Source organism: Lagopus leucura, unplaced genomic scaffold (genome assembly GCF_019238085.1).
Source record: "Lagopus leucura isolate 7727_CA_CO unplaced genomic scaffold, USGS_WTPT01 Super-Scaffold_100008, whole genome shotgun sequence".
In the NCBI taxonomy this organism is placed as follows: Eukaryota; Metazoa; Chordata; class Aves; order Galliformes; family Phasianidae; genus Lagopus; species Lagopus leucura.
In genome coordinates this window covers 202,731-224,033 of record NW_024962265.1, presented here as the reverse complement: position 1 = coordinate 224,033, position 21,303 = coordinate 202,731, and the positions used below count along the sequence as shown (strand labels likewise).

Below are 21,303 nucleotides of genomic sequence, written 5' to 3'. Positions count from 1 at the left end.
CCCCAAACCCATGCACCTTGCATCCCTGTGCACCCCAATACACCTCATACTCCAACCCAGTGCTCCCTGATACATCATGCAGCCCATCCCCATGCACCCCAATACACCGTGCACCCCAAACCCAGGCGCCTCGATTCCCATACACAGCACATCCCAACCCCATGCACCCTACTTCCAGTGCACCCCAATACATCACGTACCCCATTCCCATACACCATACATCTGTGCAACCCATACACAGCACACCCCAACCCCATGCACCCTACTTCCCATGCACCCCAACACACCGTGCTCCCCAAACCCGTGCACCTCAACCCGACGCATAGCACCCCAATACATCGTGCTTCCCAAATCCATGCACCCCAACCCTACGCATCAATGGGGACCATACTTCCCATGCACCCCAACCCACCGTGCTCCCCATATCCCTGCACCTCGACCCCCATACACAGCACGCCCCACTTCCCATGCACCCCAACACACCGTGCTCCCCAAACCCATGCACCTCGACCCCCATACAGCACCACCCCATCTCATGGATCCTACATCCGTGCCCCCCATACGCTACACTCCACCCTACCCCACTTCACCCCCTCTCCCATCGCAGGTGCTGCAATCACGGCCCCTCCCGGGGGCGGCTCCCGGGGGCGCGCCCCGCGCATGCCCGACCCCTCCCGTTAAATCCCGTAGGGTCGGAGCTTCCCGTACCGCTGTCCTTTGGAACCTGCTGTCCGTATGGCCACCGAGAGCGAACCGGGTCGGTGCCACCGCCGCTGCACGCAGGAGGGGCTGGGTGAGTTGGGTGTGCTTATCTCTTTTTTGGGGGGGGAATGGCTGTCCCCATCCACCGGTAGGAGGGAGGATGGCTGTCCCTCTCTGTGGGTGTTGTCCACCGGTGGGTGATGAGGTAATTGCTGGCGGTGAGCTGGGAATTAAAGACATTAAACTTAAACTGGAAGTGTAGCATTGGTCACGTGTTAAGGAAGGGTATGGCAGTAAAACGCAGGTGGTGTGGAAGGTGTCCATCTCATAGTAGGCAACCTGAAGTGTGGGCATCATCTTTGGGCTAGGAGAAAAGGATGTGAAGATCCCATGGCTGTGCTCTGTGTTCCTCCCTGTTGGGATGGGCGCTTTGTGGTCCTACGGAGCTGATAACCCGTATCTTTGTTACTCTGAGACATCAGTTAGTCACTGTTTGACAAAATAGCGGCTTTGGGAGGGATGTCACTTGCTCTAATCCCAAAGTACATCTCCATCCCCAAATCCTCTAAGGTGGGGCTACCACTCATTGAGTTTGTGCTCTGAATTTTTCTGGTTTATCTCTTTATAAGTGAAGGGGGAGATTTTCACTCATTGTACCCAGCGTGTGATCTTCAAGGATCCTTCCAACTTAAGCCATTCCATGATTATTTATATGTGCGGCCAGAGCCACTCAAGCTGCACCTGGAGGATAAGTAATAGGATAAAAATCACTTAAGAGAGTGGGGTGCTGGGGAAGGGACTGTTGGATGTGAGCAGTGGACCCCCTCTAGGATCACTCAGTGGGCTGAGCCTCTCTTTCCCTATCCCATAGTAATCTCTTTGGGTGAGATTAAGACATCCCAGCACAGCACCACCAGTGTTGAGCCCAACGTGACTCCTATCCCCTCCCCAGATGTCCCCAAGGTCCCTGAGACCCACAGCGATGGTGACATCCCCCGTCGGAGCTCCCTCTGTGACCGTCACTGCGCTGCTGCCATCAACAATGTGCAGGGTGACCTGGGCTGCCACCAGCACCATCCTCGTGGCCACACAGGTAGGATGTGCAGGATGGGGGCAGGGGGGACTCTGGAGGTCCCACGTTCTTTGTCACTCCTATTTTGTCCCTTGTCCCCAGCTGTGTCCTCACCGCTCTGCTGCCAGCAGCACTCGGAGGAGGTCTGTGAGAGCTGCGTGGTGAAAACCACACTGACAGCTGAAAATGCCGTGGAGGCCAACAAGCTCTCCAATAATTACAAGGTGGGTGCCCATAGAGCGGGGTGGGGGGGTGAGGATCAGTTGGATTCCATCTGGATTCTTCTTACCTCAAAATCTCTCTCCAGTTTGGCTTCAAGAAATGGAAGAGCCACATTACAGCACGGCCATGGGAAGACCGCTCGGAGATCGTCAAAGAGCTCTACTCTGACCTCAACGTCATTCGTGGCCCTGGAGGTGGGTGGCTTTGGGAATGTCCTATGGCAGCATGGGGTGAAAGATGTGCTGCTGTAGGTAGTGATGGCCCTGTTTGGTGTTTCCTCTCCTGCAGGGTCTACAGTGACGTGTGGAAATGTCCTCTACCTGCTGCTCTTTGGCTGGTGGCTCTCGCTGCTCTATGTCCTGGTGGCTGCGGGGATGTTTGTCACCGTTGTGGGGGTTCCCTATGGTGAGCCCCAAATTGGGGAAGCCCTCCATAGGAAGGGCTGGGGGAGCCATGGGTCTTCAGGCTGGACTTAAAAGGATCAAAGGGCCCAACCTTTGGGTACTGTATGGCTCTCCCATGGCTGGGGGGGAGCGGAGGAGGGATGGGGCACTTGTGTTCCCAATGGAGCTGAACCCTGTGTCTCTACAGGGCGACTCTGCTGGGATCTTGCTGGCTATTTCCTTTGGCCCTTTGGGAAAGTGATTCAGAAAGCAGAGGTAACAGTGCTTCCCAAATCTGATGGGGGGTGGGGGAGAGGTGACAAATGTGCCCCAAACTGGACCTTGATCATCCCAATCTCCTCCAGACCCCCAAGTCCCGACAGGCACGGGGTGTGTGTGAGGCTGACACAGAGAGCTCAGCACTGCTTGGTGGCCCTGCACCCCATCGCTGGAACCCACGGTGTTGGGTGGACGAAGGATATTGGGTGAGTTTCTGAGCTTGGGGACAGCTGGAACCCCTATTGCTGTGGGGATAGAACCTATGGGTGCCTCAATTGCAGTGGGGTTGGATATTTTGTGGCAAAACCCTAAATGCCATCCTGTTATTTTTAGCAGCGTGCTGGCACTGTGGTGTGGCTGTGCCTGGGCTACCCGCTGTTGGCGCTAGCCCATGGGTTAGTGTGTGTTACTGCATGGCTCCTTGTCTTCCTCATCCCTGTGGCCAAGCTGAGCGCCCGCACAGCTGTCCGTGTCCTTCTGCTGCCCCCAGAGCGGGTGTGCATCCGTCGTCTGAGGATGGTGAGTGCTGCCCTACGTGGGGTTGGGGGTGCCCTATCCAAGGTGGGGTTTGGGGGTCACCAAACTGTCCTTCTGCAGACGGAGGTGCCGCTGGATGGGGAGGTCATCCTGTGCTGCTACCGTGCTGTCAATCCCTACTACTACAAATATGCGGTGGATGGCATCAATGTTTTTGCCGTCAGTATCCTTTCTCTATTTTGGGGGTAGAGGGAGGATGTTGGGGGGTCCTGACCCCAAATCCCACCCCAATAGGGCCATGTCCTTGACTATCTATCCCAGACCTGCTGCCACTGGTGCTGGTGACACTGGTGCTGGGCTATGTGGACAGCCACAACCAGTTGACGAGCTCTCCGGTCAAGTTCACGTTGGCGCTGCTCTCCATCATGCCCCTCTCCTACTACATTGGGATGGCCATTGCCAGGTCAGCGGGGATGTGGGGCTGAGGGGTGGCAGTAGGGACACACGTTGACCCCTCTGACATCCTCCTTTTCCTCTCCCAGTATCTCAGCCCAGAGCAACTTTGCAGTGGGTGCAGTGGTGAACGCCACATTTGGCTCCATCACGGAGCTCACCTTCTACATCACGGCACTCATCAAAGGATCGCGTGAGGGCAACAGCTGCTATGCTGAGATCGTCAAGTCAGCGCTGACGGGGACACTGGTGGGATGTGTCCTTTTTGTCCCGGTGAGCTGGGCTGGTGTGTGAAGAGCCTCTGGTCTCTATGGTTGGGTGAGCAAAGTGCTGATTGATTTCATTTTTTCTGGGGTATTTTTTTCCTCTCCCAAAGGGTTTGTGCATGGTAATAGGGGGCATCCGACATCAGGAGCAGCGCTTCAACAGCCGGTCAGCAGGTGTCAGCTCGGCCCTGCTTTTCCTCTCTGTTGGAGGTGAGGTGGGGACAGAAGTGTCCCCAAGGCTCGGTGGGGTTCTACCTTGATGGCACCCACCTCCTATCCCTCTGTCTCCATAGGTGTCTTTGCCCCAACGCTCTTCTCCAAGGTGTATGGGAAACTGGTGTGTGGCGAGTGCCACAATGTCACCCAGAACCCACTGGGCCACTACCTCTGCCACAACTGCCACTTTGATCTGGTGAGCAGAGCTGAGGACACCCTGAGTCTACCTGGCCATCATGGTGGCAGTGGGACTGTCCTGCATCCCTGGGTCATAACTGATATTCTCTCTCTGCAGATGGAGAACAACGGCACTCTTTACTACAGCCATGTCCAGTGAGTAGGACTGGGGATGGCTGCTGGGGTTGGCGTGGGGTCTCTGGAGCTCTTGGGGTTTGCATTTTGCCCTACGTCCCCTCCAGGGCTGGTGTCCCTCTGTGCCACCCCAAAGGGTTCTGATCCTACATCCCATCCCCAGCCAGCACAGAGGTGCCATCAGGGTCTTGGTTTGGAGGCCCTGGTGACGCCAAGCATCTTGTCCTGCAGACCCCTGGTGTACACGGTGTCCCTCCTGCTCCCTGCTGCGTACCTCATTGGCCTCTTCTTCACCCTGAAAACTCACTCGCACATCTACGACATCCACATCAGTGACTGTCACAGTGAGTGTCCCCAGACCACAGGATACCCATCTTTGGGGCCTGTTTTGTCCATGTGCCTAATCCTTGTGTCCGCTCTTCCCCAGTGCCTGGCCACCACCACAGTGCTGTGGTCCACTGGTCCCGCTGGCGGGCACTGGTCATTCTCTTGCTCTCCACTCTCTGTATGTCAGCCTGTGCTGACCTGGCAACGGAGCACATCAGTCCCATCCTCACTAACTCTACCATCTCACAGGTGAGTGTGGGGATGCGTTTTGGGTGATTTCTGGAGTCCTCTGGGTTGGGACCCCTTCATGAGGGGTGAGAGCCCTCCAGATTGGGTCCCTCCAACCAGAGGATGGGTGGAGGACCTCTGGGTTGGGTCACCTCACCAGGGAGTGAATGGAGGAATTGGAGGTTGAGGCCTTTCACTGGGGAGTTACAAACCTTAAGGTTGTAACTCTTGGAATGGTTGGGCCCCTTCAGGTTAAGGGGGGACCTCCCCCACCGGGGGTTGGTAGGATCTCTGGGTTGAGCCCCTTCTAGCTAAGGTGGGGGTGGAGATCTAGTTGGATTCCTCCACTGGGAATAGATAGGAATTGTGTTCATTTGACTGGGGGATGGATGGGGACCTGGAGGTTGGGCCTCCTCCTCATCTGCCCTCCAGTTGGGACTCTGGGTTGGGTATCTCCCAGTTAGGGGATGGGGACATGCTTTCACTACATAGCAAACCCTTTGGAATGGGGAAGATGTTCCTAGCGTTGGGAAGCTGTCAGGATCAAGACATGCTTTGACACCTCCATTTCCCTGCAGTATTTCATTGGTGTCACTGTGCTGGCAATGGTGCCTGAGCTACCGGAGATTGTCAATGGCATCCAGTTTGCCCTACAGAATAACCTGAGTTTGAGGTGAGTGGGTGGATTTTTGGGGTGTCCTCCTCCAGTGTGATCCCTGTGCTCCATCTTAGCCCTGTAGCTCTGTGGAGGTGTCAGTTACGGGCTGCCTTACGCATATTCTCTGTTAAGAGAAGGTTTAAAGGCACATAAAAGGGTCAGAACCAGGTTCTGCTCTGTAACTTGGCTCCCTGAGGTGGGTTTGTCTTAAACCCAACAGAGTTCCCGTGGGCTGTTGGAGATACAGTGCTTAACAAACCCCTCTGTTCTCCTAGCATCGAGATCGGAAACTGCATCGCTGTCCAGGTCTGCATGCTCCAGATTCCCATTCTGGTGCTCTTCACTATCTTCTATGTGAGTAGTCCCAGGACAGGCCCAGTGACTCCAACCCCTTTGGGAAGGTCACACAACACCACATGCCAAGGGCACAACCACTGTCCTCCATGTCCTCTCCCATCTGCTCAGTGCAAAGGGAAGTGGATTCAGATGCCTCCTACCCCAGCCTGTGCCATTCCCTGCCCAAGGGATGTATGGCATGGATTTGGGTGTACCCAAGTCTCCATTTGGGGTTGGCAAAGGACTGTCTTGGCTGGCCACGAAGGCACAACGCTCTCTATTTTGCAGCCAACAAACTTCACACTTGTCTTCAGCGACCTCCATGTTTATGCCAGCATGTTCAGCGTGGTGCTCATGAACTACATCTTCATGGATGGCAAATGTGACTATTTCCAAGGTCAGTGTGGGTTCTGGTGTTTCCATTGTCCCTGCAGTAACAGGGCTGAGGAGCTCCTAGAGATGACTTTGGAGTCACCACTTGGTGCTGCTCCATGTTCAGGGTGGTTTGAGCAACTCTAAGCTTTGACTTGACCAAGACTGCACACAATTTCCCTATGACATGAACCCAGAGGTCCTAAGAAACAGTAGTGTCCCACCCAAGGATCCTAAATGTGACCACCCTCCCTACTGCAGGACATAACTCTCTCTTACTTGCTCTCTGCCCTATAGGCACAGTGCTGGTGATGGTCTACTTCATCCTCCTGGCTGTGTACTTCTTTGCCCCATCACCCAGTGGCTGCTGAGTTTGGGACTTGGTTGGGTTCCTTCAAGCCCATCGTTGGGTTTGGTGTGTGCCGTGATCCAGCATCTCAGGGATTTGGCTGGGCTGGATCTGGGCTGGAAAGCAGCAACAGAAGCACTCTTGCACTCAGATGGAGCCTTTGTGCCCCAACGTTTCACAGAAGAATTTCTGGCTCACGTCTGTGGCTGGAAGGAAAATACCCTCAGTGGGAGAGTCTTGAAGGACGTTGGTGTAGTCTCAAGGATGGACCTTCCCTGGGATTCTTGCACTGAGAGATGGTGCTTGAGAAGAGCCCTCATCCTGCCAGGCCTTGGGGATCCTGGTTTCTCCTGGGTCTGGAAGGGGTTATGGCCTGGGCCATCTCACAGGGCTTTGTGATGGCACTGGAGCTGCACTGAATGTCTCTTTTTTTTCAGCTGTTTTGCCATTAAAGCAGTTTTGTACAAATCAGAAAGAAGCTCCCTTCTCCATTTGGTCATCTGTCTGGACTCCTCCAAAGGTTAGTGATGGTCTTGGGGTGATATGGTGACCATCAAGGCTGGTGCCAGTGAGTGGGCATGGATGGAGCCCTGGTAGTGGAACAGGGCAATGCTCATCCATCACCTGTTACTCAGATTAGATCCACCATCACCGTGCAGGGCAAAGAGTTGGAAGGGCAACCTGAGATTGTCAGAGAGGTCTGGGGCCATCCTGATGTTGGTGTGACTGTCCTGGCTCATCCCTGCTTTTAAATAGGGTCAGAGCTATGTCCAGCTGTGAGCTGGTTCCATCTAGGGGTAAAGGGTGGCAGCACCATGATGCCAATGAGGAGCTGTTTGTTCCCAATGGAGAAAGCAGCAGTGAAAGTGAAAGGACAAAGTGGGTGACCTGGATGGGTTTATTATCTTTTTGCAAGGGGGGGAGGGAAAAAAACAAAAAAACAAACAAAAAAAAAAAGACAAAAAAAAAAAAAACAAAGCTCAACACTGACAGACACATAAATACAGGCAATGCAGCTCCTTCCCCACAGCCCCATGCAGGTGTTGCTCCATGGGGACGTCCTCCAGTGTGAGCAGCTGGATGGGGAGTGATGCTCTCTGCATGCATTGTGTGCGCTGGCCTCAAACACACCAGGAAGCTCTACGTTCCCCTCCATGATATCTGGTGGAGACACTGGATCCTCTCCTTCTCCCTTAAGGAGGTGGGTGTGCTCTGGCAGTAACACTCTAGTTATCTTGCTTGGAAGTATGGTGCTGCAGAGAGGGACTTAACTGCCCCACAAGCTCCATCAGTCCCCAGAAGGGAGATGTATGCTTTGTGAGGTCAGTGCTTCAATTGTATAATTGTATTTTAGGAAAAGTTGCATCTTTAGGAAAAGCAGCAGAACATTCTTTGTGACCTTGTGCTCACTGTGCAGCACTGAGTCAAAGAGGGGGGTTTTAAGAGGGTAAGGAAATGTTCTTGAGGGCAGGGAAGGGAGAAATCAGCATATGGATTTCAGTGCTGAAAAGTGCCTAATTCACCCTCCTTCCAGCAAGGGCATAAGCTGTTGGTGAGTTCAGCAGACTCCTTTCTCACCACCTCCACTAAACTACACAGTAGTCCATTCAGTGGCAGCTTTTAAGCAGTCTTTAAGCAAACCTTTCCCTGTGAAAAGGCGAAGAGCACAGCTGTGGCTGCTTCAAATCACTGCACCACAGCAGCTGTGCAGCATGAGCTTTGCTCACTGCCTCCTCCAGCACTGTGGCCATACTTTGAAGCCCACATAACCCACTAAAGCCCTCCAGCTGCAAGAGTTCACTGTTTTTAGAGAGGGAGAGCTTGGCTGGGCAGCAGGGGCGTGAGCATCACCCCCAGCAGGCATTTTTCCATGTTGGCTGTCCTTTGTTAGATGCAGCTTGTGAAAGTACGAAGTCAAATGCACCACAGGTAAGCATGGATCTCAGACATTCATTAAGCACTGTCCTCCCTCCCCCCAGTTAAGTTGCAAGCATGTGCTGATAATGGATAGATGGCATGGGTTAGTCCCATTCAGAGCTCCATAAATAAAAAGTGGATTTCCAACAAATTAAAAACTTCTAGAAAGGCATCGATGCAGTTGCTGAGTAAGGCGTTGAGCAGGTTCCTCTGTGTTCTTAGCAAGACCAACCACAGTATCCATAAATAGGGGAGGGAGGAGGGGCTGCTGGACGTAGTGTGACTGGGGCACAAGCAGGGGTTCTCATTTTAGCCGCTCGACGAGTCCCTGCGTCAGTCCGAGGTGCAAAAGCTGAGATCTGGAGAGGGTTGCTAGGTGAGGGAAATACTCCAGGAGCTTCTCCCACGACAGTTCCAGCAGGCTGGGTACCACCAACCACATTTTAAACAGCGAGCCAGTCCGTTTGTTTTCATGGATGTTGACCACTCCTCCGTGAACGTACATACAGCCAGCCTAGGCAGGAAAGGAGGGGAAAAGGGGTTAGATGGGGGCAGGAAATGTGGGCACATGCTGAAGGACAACACCAGGCTTTGACCACCTCTCTGTGCCTGGAACAGAAGTGTCACCGCCTGAGCCATGCTCCCTCTTGTAGCTAAGATGAGGTCGTGCTGCTGAAGGGCACTTTTCTCTCCTCCTAAGGATTTCTGCCTGAGCTCAGAGTGCTTTGCTGTGTCTTTTGTTGTCGGTGAATTCTAACCCCAGGAATCAATTTTAAGAGTGGGAGTGGATTATTATAAAGCTGTATTTGGCAACCTTGCCCACAGCAGAGAGGTTGGAACTCAGTGATCCTTAAGGTCCCCTCCAACCTAAGCTATTCTATGATTCTAGCCAAATATGTTTTCTTAAAGCTAGAAGCCATGCTATGTTCCCTCTGCTGGCTCAGCAGCACAACAGAACCCTGCTCCAGGAACCACACAAGTGCAAAGGGAGTGGAAAATAAAGGGCATTCCTGCACTCATCTACCTCCTTTCTGATAAACGTGTTTACCAGTTTGCATGTGTTCCTATACTTTTAAAATGTTTGCTATTTTTTCAGCCCTACCTGTGCTCTGTAGGCCAAGTTCAGGGTGAGAAGTTTTGGGGGGAGTACTCGTGTGTTTGGTTTTTTTCTCCTTTTGCAAACAGGAACGGATGTTCACATACTGAGTTACTTCCTGGAGCCAGAGCTAAGGCACTTCAAAAGCTAAAATCCCCCACTGCTGCTTTCAGAAAGCAGAACATGCTGTGTGCTGCAGCTCTTCAAACAGCTGCAGGCATACGAAGTCAATGCAGTAACCTTAGAGCAGCTCTCAGCCTCCCCCAGGATGCTGCGTGCAGCTGAGGTCACCTCCTTGGTAACATCTGCTCAGCTCTATTTACAGCCCACACAAACACTGGGACAAATGGCTCCAACTTCAGCTACAGAGGAAAGAAATGAGTCACTCACCGGTGTGACAGCAGCACAGTGAAAATACACTGGTTCAGGCATGGCAGCTGGGAGCTTGACCCACTGGAAAGTCTGCAGATTCAGCTTCCAAACATCTCCCAGAATCACTTCTCCATTGTAGCCTCCACAAACAAACACATCTGCAGAGAGAGGAAACTCACAATGCTTACCTTCCTTCAGGAACTGCAGAAGGTGCTGTGCATCACCTTTCTAAAACCCTTTCAGGATCAACACTTGTTTCACCTCCTGAGAAATATAACTCCTTGTATCACTCTTTTCCATGGCTCAGCACGCTGAAGCATTCAGGAGGAATTTTGAGGAGGATCAACTCTGCTTCTTCAGTCCATCATGAGCAGCATAATCATCAAGATTGGAAAAAAGCATTCTCAGAGGACAACAAAGCTATGGGAGAAGTGCAAACCCCACTGAGGGAATGCCCCATGAATCTGTAGGTTGTGTAAAATACTACAGAATTCCAGAGTGACAGTACTGTCTATTGCAGGAATAGATTTGCTCCCTCATATGAAGAGCAGTGCCAATTGGACAGGTTAAGGATGGTTAAAAGAAGGAATTCTCCTTCAGAAAAGACATGCATGCCCTGCAGTTCTCTCAAATGCTCTGGAGGCCAGCATCTCTCAGGCTGAAGAGATGGGCTTCCCAATGCTAGGCTGTAGCAAGATACACCAATGTTCAAGAGGAAGACTTTACCATTTTTGATCTGAACACAGCTATGGCATCTTCTAGCTGCTGGGAAGCCTGAGGAGGAAAAACAAAAAAAATTAGACATGAGAAAAGAGATCACAGAATGGCCTGGGTAGGAGGGGACCTCAAGGATCATGAAGCTCCAACCCTCTTCCTGCAGGCAGGGCCACCAACCTCCCCATTTCACAGCAGCCCAGGCTGCCCAGGGCCCCATCCAACCTGGCCTCCAACACCTCCAGGGATGGACGGGGCATCACAGCCTCTCTGGGCAGCTGTTCCACCACCTCACCACTCCCATAGCAAAGAAGAGATGTCAGCTATTGCTGCTTTTAAAGAGCTTGCACAAGTTCACAGACAAGAATCACTTTTTTTCTTCACTTACAAGAGCTTTTGCTTTCCCACTGTCACAGCTATGACACGCAGCTGCTTTGGGACGTTTGGCCCCTCTTTGCACTCCAGGGAAGGATGAGATGTGCCAAAATCTTACACCTCACAAACTCCAGCTCTCACCTCTGGCTATTCAGGGGAAGTCTCTCTGCTAAGCAGAACAGTGCCTGCTCCCTCAGAGGGAGCTGAGATTTGCACCTCCTTCTGCAGTGAGAGCCAGCCCCTATCACCTCACCTTATCCAGGAGGGAGAGAAGCCAGAGTGCCAGCTGTACTTCAGCTGGGTTAATTCTCACTGCTGAAGCTACAAAGGAGCAGGGTCCTGAAGCCAGTGCAAGTCTCCACAAGGTTACAAGAAAGGCTTCCAGATGGCCAGCTAACAGCACCTTCACACACCCCAGCCACTCTCTGGTGTACAGGATATGATGTGAAATTGCAGACTCACCAACTTTTTCATGAGGTTTTGTGGCAATTTCCTCCCAGGTGTTGGTTTCAAGGTTGTAAGCATGGATCTGAATGGAAAAAAGAGAATTGTTAAATCCTCTTGGCTCTGCCAGAACTACAACGCAGCCACAGGGTAACCAAATTAGACAAATTAGACACAGGGAGTTCACTGTTTCATAGTTTCATCTTTCTGGAAGTGGGACACTATTTAAAGTTTCTTCATTTATTCTCTCAGCCCCCAGAAAGAATTCACTCTTCCCTCTCCCAGTTTTAATGGGGAAAAATGTTTACCACACAAAAGGAAGACAAGAAAAGAGTCACCATGATCAACATGCAAACTTAAAAGTCAAGGAGCTCCTTTCTTTGGCCTTTTCCTGTTTTGGCATAGTTAACAACATTTCCATCCTAAGTGCTCTTAAATGAGGATCTTTGATAACAGATCTACAACAGATTATTCTGCAGATGTGTGTGGTGATGGGTTACCACGGATTCACCATTTCTAACAGGACATGTCTGTGGTAATCCCAACCTTTACAGAAACTGGAGCAAAATCTGCTCCCAGTAATGTATTTTTGATTAACATTATCTTTTTGAAAATCAAAGCTCTCCAAACAGATGAAGTGACTGTGCTGGTTACACTTCACTGCAAAACTGTGTTCAGGCAAGCTCTGGAGGCTTCTCACCACCTTACCTTATCTAGGGAATAAGCTGTCCAGGAAGTTCCACCTCCCAGGATATAAATCCTTTGACCATCGTGTGCAATTTCATGCCTGTACCTGAAGGTGTGCAGAGGTGGATATTTAGCAGCACAAGAAATCAATGCAAGTGAGCAGCAACAAAACTTTCTGGAAACATTAACAAATCTGAGTGGTTGAAACAGACATCCCAAGCATGGCTACGCTGTATCAGACCCCCAGGCTGGGAGTTTTCAGATGTGGAAGTTTTCATGAGCAACCTAAGCAGCACCTCAAGAGCTGGGAAGAGCTTCTGAGAGCAGAGTCTCACAGATCTCAAGTACAACAGTTTATAGAGCACCGTGGCAGTCCTTAACACTTCTTTCCCTTTTCTCACTGAGAAGGTCACCAACTGAAAGCTTGCTACAGAATGAGGCAAGGCATAGGGATCAGCTGGAGCCTCTTCAGCACTCAACAGCTGCCTCAAGTTCCCAGCTCTGTTCTGGCACTGCATATTGTTCTGGCAGAGGCTTCACACCCCCTCCCTACACCCCTGTGCATATCATAATGCTGGAGCACTGCTTGTGCAAGGCTCACAGCCAAAAGCACTGCTCTGACGGTACTGTCTCAGCTTCTCAGCAAAGGTGGTGATTTCCCAGTTTAAAAGCTCTCCTCACCTCTCCTCTGGCATGTCGCAGGACATGTTGTTTGGTTTCAGTTGGATCCACTCTCTGGTGTTGAGGTCTAGTTTATGCAGGTCGGTGCTGTAAATGTAACCAGTTGTTCCACCAAACACATACAGAGACCCATTGATGATGGCCATGGCCTGGAAGGCAGAGAGAAACCAGTTAGAAAGGACACAGAGCATCAGCACTGAAACAGAAAGAGTCCCAGCCTCCCAAAGGAAGGACACACAGCACACGCAGTGTGTCTGACAGAGGGCCTTCCCTCCTACCTGGCCATAGATCCGATTGGGTTTCTTTCCTCTGCAGCTGAGCAGGGCCCATCTTTTGTACTTGACATTGCAGACGTGGACATCGTTGCCATTACTTTCCCCAAATGGGATTCCAGTGCCCCCAAACACGAGCAGGTTGTTGCCATGCAATACAACTAGGAGAGACAGACAGGGCAGAGATGTTTGTTGCAGTGAAATGCAGTGAAACAGAACTCTGGAAGAAGGCAGCAAGCATTGGTTGTTGTTCAAATACCCTACAACTCACACTGTGCATTTATGGCCTTGAAATGCTCTAAAAGAGAAAGAATGCAAGCTAAAACCATGGCAACCAAAAACTTACTTTAAAAAATGGCTAGTGAACAACGGGATCTATTTTTGGGTGCTCTGTCTGACTGCAGCAAGCATCTATCCACTGAAAGCAGAGGCCTTGCAACTGTTAAGCTAAATTTCCAAAGGCTCTCTCTTGCATTTTACATTTTTAATTCCTCAACCCTAGCAAAAGGGCAAAGGAGAAAAAGAAATAATCAAAAATCCCATTCCAAACTCAAGGCCTAATTGCACAAGAGTTGGAAACAGGATCCAGATTTCCCAGTTCTTGTCTGGTTTTTCATTCCATCAGGGACACCGATTAAAATAGCTTCAGGCTTAGGTGCATAGGAATTGGATTTCCATACGTACGTGACATGGAGGCCAGCTCCCTGGGCATGTAGCCCTCAGTGCCCATTTGGTGCCACGTGTCTGTAGCAAAGTTGTACCGCCAGAGCTCCCTGAACAGTGGGTAGTCTTCGTTCTCTGGCCCACCAGACTCATCGTAGTCAGGATTGTAGCCTCCAAACACATACAAATTGGCATTATCTGCCACGCAGCGATGGCCGCTTCTCGCTGGTGGAGATCTCTGGCCTGCAGCAAAAAGACAGAACAGCTCTGTGAACAAACAGCAAAGGAGCTGAACTCCTGTCTGAGGACACCGCACTGGGGTGGTCCTCCAGCAGGAGCAGCTGGTGTGGAACAGCAAGGAAACGCATCTGCATCCAGGAGGTGACAGCTCTGATGCCAGATCCACACCTGAGCAAGAACACAGACAGCTCAAGTGCTCCCAGTGCCTTGCATCTCAGCTAGGCTCTTCCACGGCATGCAACACAAGTTTGATACAGCAAGAAGTCAACAGCAAAGGCATTAGCACAGGGAGGGAGTGCTGCAGGGAGCCCATCTCTGCAGCTGTGCCTCAAGGAGCCCTTCCCTAAAGGGAGCCCTCCGCCTCTTCCCCACAACGATACAGGTGGAGTGCAGGGAACTGAGGCTCAGAACTCAACCAGAACAGGCCAAAAGACCGACACACACACATGGCAGCCAGTCCAGGGAAACCCAAACAGCAATAAATTGAAGCCTGAAATGGTAAGTGATGAAAAAGTAATTCCAAGCTTGTTCTAATTCAGAGCTCAGTAAGAGTCTAGCATAGTGCCAGGGACAGAAGTGAGACAGAGGACCATGCAATGAATGGAAAGATGAAGGGAAGAAAACCAATTAGGTCTGAGAACAAAGGGATCCAGTTATGAAACATTTCAAACTGACCTGGAAGGTTTCAAAACCAAAGTGGATCCCCCAAGATTCCCTCATCCACGCACCACCCGTGTGCCCTCCCTGCTCTATTATGGACTTCTATGATGGAACAGGACCCAGAGAAGTGCCTACTGAGGAACCATCATGCTTCTTACAGCTCATTGCAATTATCAGACAGTGAATCAGATGTGCAGAGCAATAACAAATGAGACGAAATCAGTGATTAATCCAGACTGAATTCTGGATTTCAGCTTAGCATGGGCAGATGTGTTTCATCACGTTCCCACTTTGCTGCTGTTGGAAACTCTAACTCTTGTGCAGAATTAAGCTGTTCTGCAGGACTCAAGCAAACCCCTTGAGGCAGAGTTCTAAGGGATTTGAAATCCTTCCAGTAATAACTGCATCTCACAGTGATTCCCCACTTAGAAAAGCAATAAACTGAAAGCGAAGGAAGAAAATGAAGGAATTTTGCTCTTGACCAGTGGGAGCTCACCCAATTCGTGCCTTCTTCTGGGTGTTCCCTGATGGTCTTCAAAGGGGGCTGCAAAGAACAGAGATGGGAGAGCTTAATTCCAGGAGACTGGGAGCACTGAGGCACTGGAACAGGCTGCCCAAGGAGGCTGTGGATGCCTCTGGATCCCTGCAGGCATTCAAGGCCAGGCTGGATGTGGCTCTGGGCAGCCTGGGCTGCTGGTTGGTGACCCTGCACACAGCAGGGAGGTTGAAACTGGATGATCTTTGTGGTCCTTTGCAACCCAGGCCATTCTATGATTCTATGATTCCTTAAGGCAAAAGTGGGAATGGTAAAATTTACAGGGAACGAGCAGCCACAGCAATGGAATGAAGCTGAAACAGCAGAGCAGGGCCAGAAGGAGGACAGTTCTAATTTTGGGCTGAGCTATCTGACAGCAACGTGCTGGCTGTCACTGCACACTGACCTGTTAACACCCTGTTACATTCACCTCCCCCAAGGGATTCATTAAGTGACTTCAGAGGGAGCTGCTGGGATGTCCCAGGTTGACTTCATTAGAGCAGATTCCTAATTGAATATCTCTGCAGCGTAAGGAATTGACAGAACAAGAGGAGAGTAAGGAAAAAAGGCAGTGTGAACGTCTGCTCCTGAGGTGACACGGTGCAGCATCCATGCAGGAGATGCTTCCCACCTCTCAGAAAGCTCTGAATGCAGAATGGAGAGAAGAGAGATGTCATGAACTTAAAGACACCCTTCATTTTAGAGGAGGGAAGTTTATTAAATTCCAGCACTGCAGCCTCCACAGCCTCCACACTACTGCATAGAAAGCCTGGAAAAGATGAAAAAGCCTTCTTGCTTTCAAGTAATCAGCAGATTTCTTGGAGCTATGCAGCAGATTAAATGCTATCAGCATGCCCAGTGTGTGTCAACAGCTACAGCCAACCTGCAGGGATTGCTCTGCTGTATTCCAACACCTGCACCAAGTTACACAGGAGGAAAATCAAACTGTGAGTGAAGATTCAGCTCAGCCACTGCATCAGCAGCAGCAAGAAGGGTAAGGTGAGAGGCACTGACACACAGAGCAGCACAAAGACTTGCAGAGAACAAAGGCATTTTCTTTCCATCTGATTATCCTCCCTTTCACGAGGGCAGGAAAAAAAAACCAGGCTGGCATCATCTCACCAGCTGGGTTAAAGGAGAGCAGGATACCTGCTATTCCAGTTTGTGAGCTACCAGCTGGCTGGCTTTGTTTGTTTGTTTGCATTTAAAAGAAGGGGAATAGGTCTGATTAGGTGAAAGCATTTCTTAGGAATAGAAATAAGCAACAGCAGACTTGAATATAAATTTGTTTTGGGAGCCTACTTGAAGCTGCCCTTTTCTTATCAGGACTGTGCTGCCAGATAAACAAATTAATGTATTAATCAGTGTCAAACCTCTTGGCAGAGACTGAGATCTGCCTCTATCAGCTTCTGTAGGACTTGATTTTACTTTTGAAGGGAGTTTTCTTTCCTCACTACAATCCCTCATTATCAATTCCCAGTAAAGCGATGCAATGCCGTTCTCCAGAGGTTGCAAACTCACAGCTGCTGCTGCCTCCCTTGTTCTCAGCAGCCCAGGAAGGATCCAGACCCCATCACCTCCTCAGAAACACAGAAAGGAGAATGAGAAGAGCCCCGGGTCGACCTCACCATGGACAGGCACAAGGCTGAGCAGTGGCCAAGGCTGAGCAAAGCCAAAGAAAAGTAATTCCTAGATCCTACAGGAGCAAAGAAGCCTTGTTTCTAAGCTCTGCTTGCCAGGGATACCAAAAATTACCCTTTGGCACAGCCAGAGCACCAGAATCCACCACAGGAGCCCTTGAGGAACTTTGGCCTCCCTCTTTTGGTCTTGAAGGACAGTTGGAGACCCATCTGAAGCTGGAGTGCAATAGGAGGTTTAAATGCACTCAGGGAACTGGTGGGAGGTATTGGCACCGACCTCTGCTCATCACTGATCAATGAGGTGAACACACTGCACGTCATCCCACATGGATGACAAGAATTAAAAGCACAGCTGGTCTTGATGTTCAGGATTGACAACACACAGTTAAAACTCAGGGTGAATTCAGGAGAAACGTTTGGCTTCTAACCTTCAGAAAAGAAGAAAAGTTGCCAAAGTGCCTACAACTCAAGGACAAGCAAGCATTCTGTGCATTTTCTAACCAAGATGCATTTGAAAATTCACTTCAATTTCCATTCTGGTTAAAAGAATTGCATCCAGAGAGATGTTCCTCTCAGAACTTAGGGACTATTTGCTTTTTCGTATTTACTGATGAGAACCATTTGCACACACAGCCATGGATCCTCTTCACTGTATGTGTGATTCACATCTTGACTTAAAAAGAAGGCTGCAGGGTGGCCTCATTGCAGCCTTCCAGGACCTAAAAGGAGCCTATAAAAAGGAAGGGAGTCAACTCTTTTGAAGTGTAGATGATAGCAAGACAAGGGGAAGTGGTTTGAAATTGCAAGAGGGAAGATTGAGGTTGGATGTGAGGGGGAAGTTGTTTGCTATGGGAGTGGTGAGGTGGTGGAACAGCTGCCCAGAGAGGCTGTGATGCCCCGTCCATCCCTGGAGGTGTTGAAGGCCAGGTTGGATGGGGCCCTGGGCAGCCTGGGCTGCTGTGAAATGGGGAGGTTGGTGGCCCTGCATGCAGGAAGAGGGTTGGAGCTTCATGATCCTCGAGGTCCCTTCCAACCCAAACCATTCTGTGATTCTCCCCTCCTGCAGACCACATGGAACAAAGCTTCCTTCATTACTCCTGGAGCAGATCTGACAGCTATCAGGGGCGTTTTGGAAACACAAAATAATAAGTAGAGGACACAAAGCTAACAAATACAGCGTGTCTTTTAGTAACATCTTTTCAAATGCTGCTGCTGAATAATTAAGGTTCCTGCACACATCCTTTTTGCTGCTTCTTAAGGCTTCATTAACACAATATCAGGACTCTGTTCAACATATGGAATAGGTTTCAGTATCTCCCTTCCCACACATGACTTCAGCAAGACTTCTGAAGGACATTCAGGCTGAGGGCTGAAGCCTAAGCAATGCTAGCTCCTGGGAGAGAGAAGAGAACAAGTCAGTATTGACTCCAACACATTTTCAGCTTCAGCTTCTTCACACTGGCCTGAACAAAATACGTTTGTAATTCACGTGGTAGATTCCATTATAAAGATCACAGCTGCCTCCCAGCAGCCTCTTGCATTTCTGAAGCCTCCAAAGGGGAGTTTGGAGAAGGATCCATCATCCCACATGATGAGAGCTCGGATCGATGGGCAGAACAGGGCTGTCTCTCTCTGTGCTTCCACACATCTTTGCATTTCAAGCATTCATACAAGAAAGCAATTGATTTTTGGTATTTCCCACGAGGGAAAGGGCCAAAAATAAAGAAAAACGTTGAGGATGATCGATCAGAAGCAGAGCAGAATGGACACAGCTCACACAGTGAGCTTCAAACGACACTCAGAGCAAAGGAGCCCCGAGGAAATAACCATCCTTAGTGAGAAACCAGAGCAAAAGAAGAAATGTTTCCCCTAAAAATGCAAATATCACTGGGAAAATTATAGCTCAAGGCACAAATATAAACGCTGAGCATGGAAGGAGCAAAGATATAAAGATATTTAGGTCTCCAGCTTCTTTCTACCCACTTAACCCCAGGAGTGTGATGAAAACACTGAACAAAATGTATATACATATTGGTATCGTGATCATTCATTCTCAAGGTGGACAGGAAGATTTCCAGTGGGGAGAACAAAACACACAATGCCTACATTTGACATTTTGCATCGTTCTAAAGCTTAGAATTAAATATAGCTCCTTCCTTTCCCATAGCCAACATAGGATTTCAGATGTCTTAAAGAATCTTTATATACAAATGACCATCAGAAATAACCCTCTGGAGAAAGTAGCTCTCCACAATTCTGACATGAAAACGCCCTCAAAACTTATCCGTGGTTGTACAGTAAATGGCAGAGGGTGAATGTGAGGAAAGCAGCACCTGAATTCACACTGTGGTGTTTAAGTGGTGATGTGTTTTAGCCAGATTGCCCACAGCCACTGGAAATGACACTACTGGCAGCAGCAGAGCTCTGCAGAGAAGGATGGAGGGCACGCATCCACCTCCAGAGCACATTACCTGCTCCTTGCATGCTGGCACAATGATTACTAACAAAAAAAAAAAGAAAAACAACACAAACACAGCGTGCTTTATAGAAAGAATCTAGGGTACTAAATGGTGGGGAAGGTGAAAGAGTGACTTGAAAAGTCCAAGAGAGAATTCAGAAGAAAACAAACACAGTTGGAGGAAATGGAAGGAAGGGAAGAAAGCTGTCTCTAAATCTCAATGTTTATGCAGCAGCTGCCGTTGGAGTGCTGCAAACAGGACATTAACAGGTGTCAGATCAGGAGAAAACTCCAAGGATGGATCCAGAAAGATCTTCCATCACTTTTTCACCAAGTGATCTTCAAGCTTGTTGAGGTTGGCTTTAAGCACATACGCTGAGCTGAGCAGGATCTGTTTGTCAGATGGCAGAATTCCAGGTTTGGGAATGACCCTTAGCCAAAAGATGGGATCAATGCAACCATCTCAGGAAGACGCATGGTTACATTTGGTCAAGCCAAGTGACTGTAAACTGAGAGTGAGAAAATAACCAGCCATTGTGATACCGCCTTATCACGAAAGGAAGGAAGGAAATGTGTCTGAGCATTGGCCCAAAAATAGGTGTGGAGCTGCTCAGCACATTCACACAAAGCCTGAGGGCGTCCTTCTTTGTTGTTATGCAGGCACAACAGTGACAGACTGGGTCCAGAGGAGAGCCACAGAGATGATCAGGAGACTGGAGCACCTCCCCTACGAAGACAGGCTGAAGGAGCTGGGCTTGTTCAGCCTGGAGAAAAGAAGGCTGAGGGGTGACCTCAGTGCAGCCTTTTAATACCTAAAGGGAGCCTACAAACACGAGGGGAGTCAACTCTTTGAAAGGGTTGATAACTGCAGGACAAGGGGAAATGGTTTGAAGTTGAGGGAGGGAAGACTGAGGTTGGATGTCAGGGGGAAGTTCTTGACAGAGAGAGCGGAGAGGTGCTGGAACAGCTGCCCAGAGAGGCTGTGGATGCCCCATCCGTCCCTGGAGGAGTTCAAGGCCAGGTTGGATGGGGCCCTGGGCATTTGCACAGGTGGGAACAGGGGATGGGATTTGAAGGGATGGGAAATGTACACCATGTACTTGCAAGGATGGGATTCAAAAGGGTGGGGAACATCTCCCATGGCCCATCACAGAACCAAGGGGTGCCCCAATACAGCAGGAGCAATGGGATGGGGGTGACTGCTCCAACTGTGGGGTAATCTCAGCCACCTCCCTTAATGCTTTGGGGCTGTAGGAAGGAGAGAACTCCCATACCCAGAGCCTGGGTGGTTGGGGGGGCTTGGGGATCCATGGCTCCATCTGTGTGCACCAACACAGGGAGAGCTGAGGGGAAACAGGGGAGAAGGAACTGGGCTTTCCTTCTTAGGGAATAGGGCTAAGCTTACACAGCACCCAAAACTTCTAGAAGACCAAATCCTCCCAGAGGGGCAGCACAGCACTCAAAATCCCCATATTAGAGCTGGCACCTCCCCCTTCCCCCCCACCCCCCAGAAAAAAATCTTAAATCGGGATTGAAGATTAACACTACATTCTCCCCCAATACACTGATATTGGGGCCGAGAAGATCGACAGCCCCCTCCGTACCCCCCAATGCTCCCAGTGCCCCCAACACCCCCACCCCAAAAAGCTGAGTGACACTGAAGCCCTCACGGCTCCTTCCGGCCCGAGGGTCCCACTAATCCCAAGAGGCCCCTCCCACCGCTCACCCGCCATGTGCGGCCTCCCCGGCAGCTGCACGAAGCGGTTGAGGAGCCCGTCCTCCGCCCTGCCCCGCAGGCCGCTCAGCTCCCGACCACCATCAGCCGCCGCCATGGCCTCGACCGCTTCTCCTCAGGGAAAATCCCCCCCCTCCCAAAGGGCCGCCATGCCCTTCGACC

General features: G+C 50.3%; 2 protein-coding genes across 2 annotated transcripts; one reads left to right on the top strand and one right to left on the bottom strand.

Annotated features, from left to right (window-relative positions):
* Nucleotides 1–695: 695 nt before the first annotated feature.
* On the top strand, nt 696–7,323 carry LOC122180888 (putative cation exchanger C521.04c). Its single transcript, XM_042872835.1, has 20 exons — nt 696–793; nt 1,655–1,795; nt 1,877–1,998; nt 2,082–2,190; nt 2,285–2,401; nt 2,588–2,655; nt 2,745–2,864; nt 2,992–3,177; nt 3,256–3,358; nt 3,457–3,598; nt 3,678–3,861; nt 3,965–4,064; nt 4,148–4,266; nt 4,366–4,403; nt 4,614–4,726; nt 4,810–4,958; nt 5,516–5,610; nt 5,871–5,949; nt 6,220–6,328; nt 6,601–7,323. Exons 1-20 carry the CDS (start codon nt 736–738, stop codon nt 6,672–6,674), a joined length of 2,226 nt encoding a protein of 741 aa, XP_042728769.1. The 5' UTR covers nt 696–735; the 3' UTR covers nt 6,675–7,323.
* A 213-nt stretch (nt 7,324–7,536) lies between these two features.
* On the bottom strand, nt 7,537–21,269 carry KLHDC10 (kelch domain containing 10). The gene is made up of 9 exons (XM_042872768.1): nt 21,133–21,269; nt 13,895–14,116; nt 13,217–13,371; nt 12,939–13,087; nt 12,279–12,363; nt 11,589–11,655; nt 10,764–10,811; nt 10,056–10,195; nt 7,537–9,083 (listed from the first exon to the last, which is right to left on the bottom strand). Exons 1-9 carry the CDS (start codon nt 21,236–21,238, stop codon nt 8,874–8,876), a joined length of 1,182 nt encoding a protein of 393 aa, XP_042728702.1. The 5' UTR covers nt 21,239–21,269; the 3' UTR covers nt 7,537–8,873.
* Between the last annotated feature and the right edge of the window lie 34 nt (nt 21,270–21,303).

What these genes read in the sequence shown, in the direction of transcription:
- KLHDC10 (XM_042872768.1), bottom strand. Translation starts at nt 21,238, where the DNA reads ATGGCGGCGGCTGATGGTGGTCGGGAGCTGAGCGGCCTGCGGGGCAGG. An exon ending in CCAATCGGATCTATGGCCAG is followed by an intron (nt 13,088 to 13,216) that starts GTAGGAGGGAAG and finishes TCTGCCTTCCAG; the next exon opens with GCCATGGCCATCATCAATGG. An exon ending in ACTGTGCTGCTGTCACACCG is followed by an intron (nt 9,084 to 10,055) that starts GTGAGTGACTCA and finishes TTTCCTGCCTAG; the next exon opens with GCTGGCTGTATGTACGTTCA.
- LOC122180888 (XM_042872835.1), top strand. Translation starts at nt 736, where the DNA reads ATGGCCACCGAGAGCGAACCGGGTCGGTGCCACCGCCGCTGCACGCAG. An exon ending in CATCAATGTTTTTGCCGTCA is followed by an intron (nt 3,359 to 3,456) that starts GTATCCTTTCTC and finishes TATCTATCCCAG; the next exon opens with ACCTGCTGCCACTGGTGCTG. An exon ending in CAGAATAACCTGAGTTTGAG is followed by an intron (nt 5,611 to 5,870) that starts GTGAGTGGGTGG and finishes CTGTTCTCCTAG; the next exon opens with CATCGAGATCGGAAACTGCA.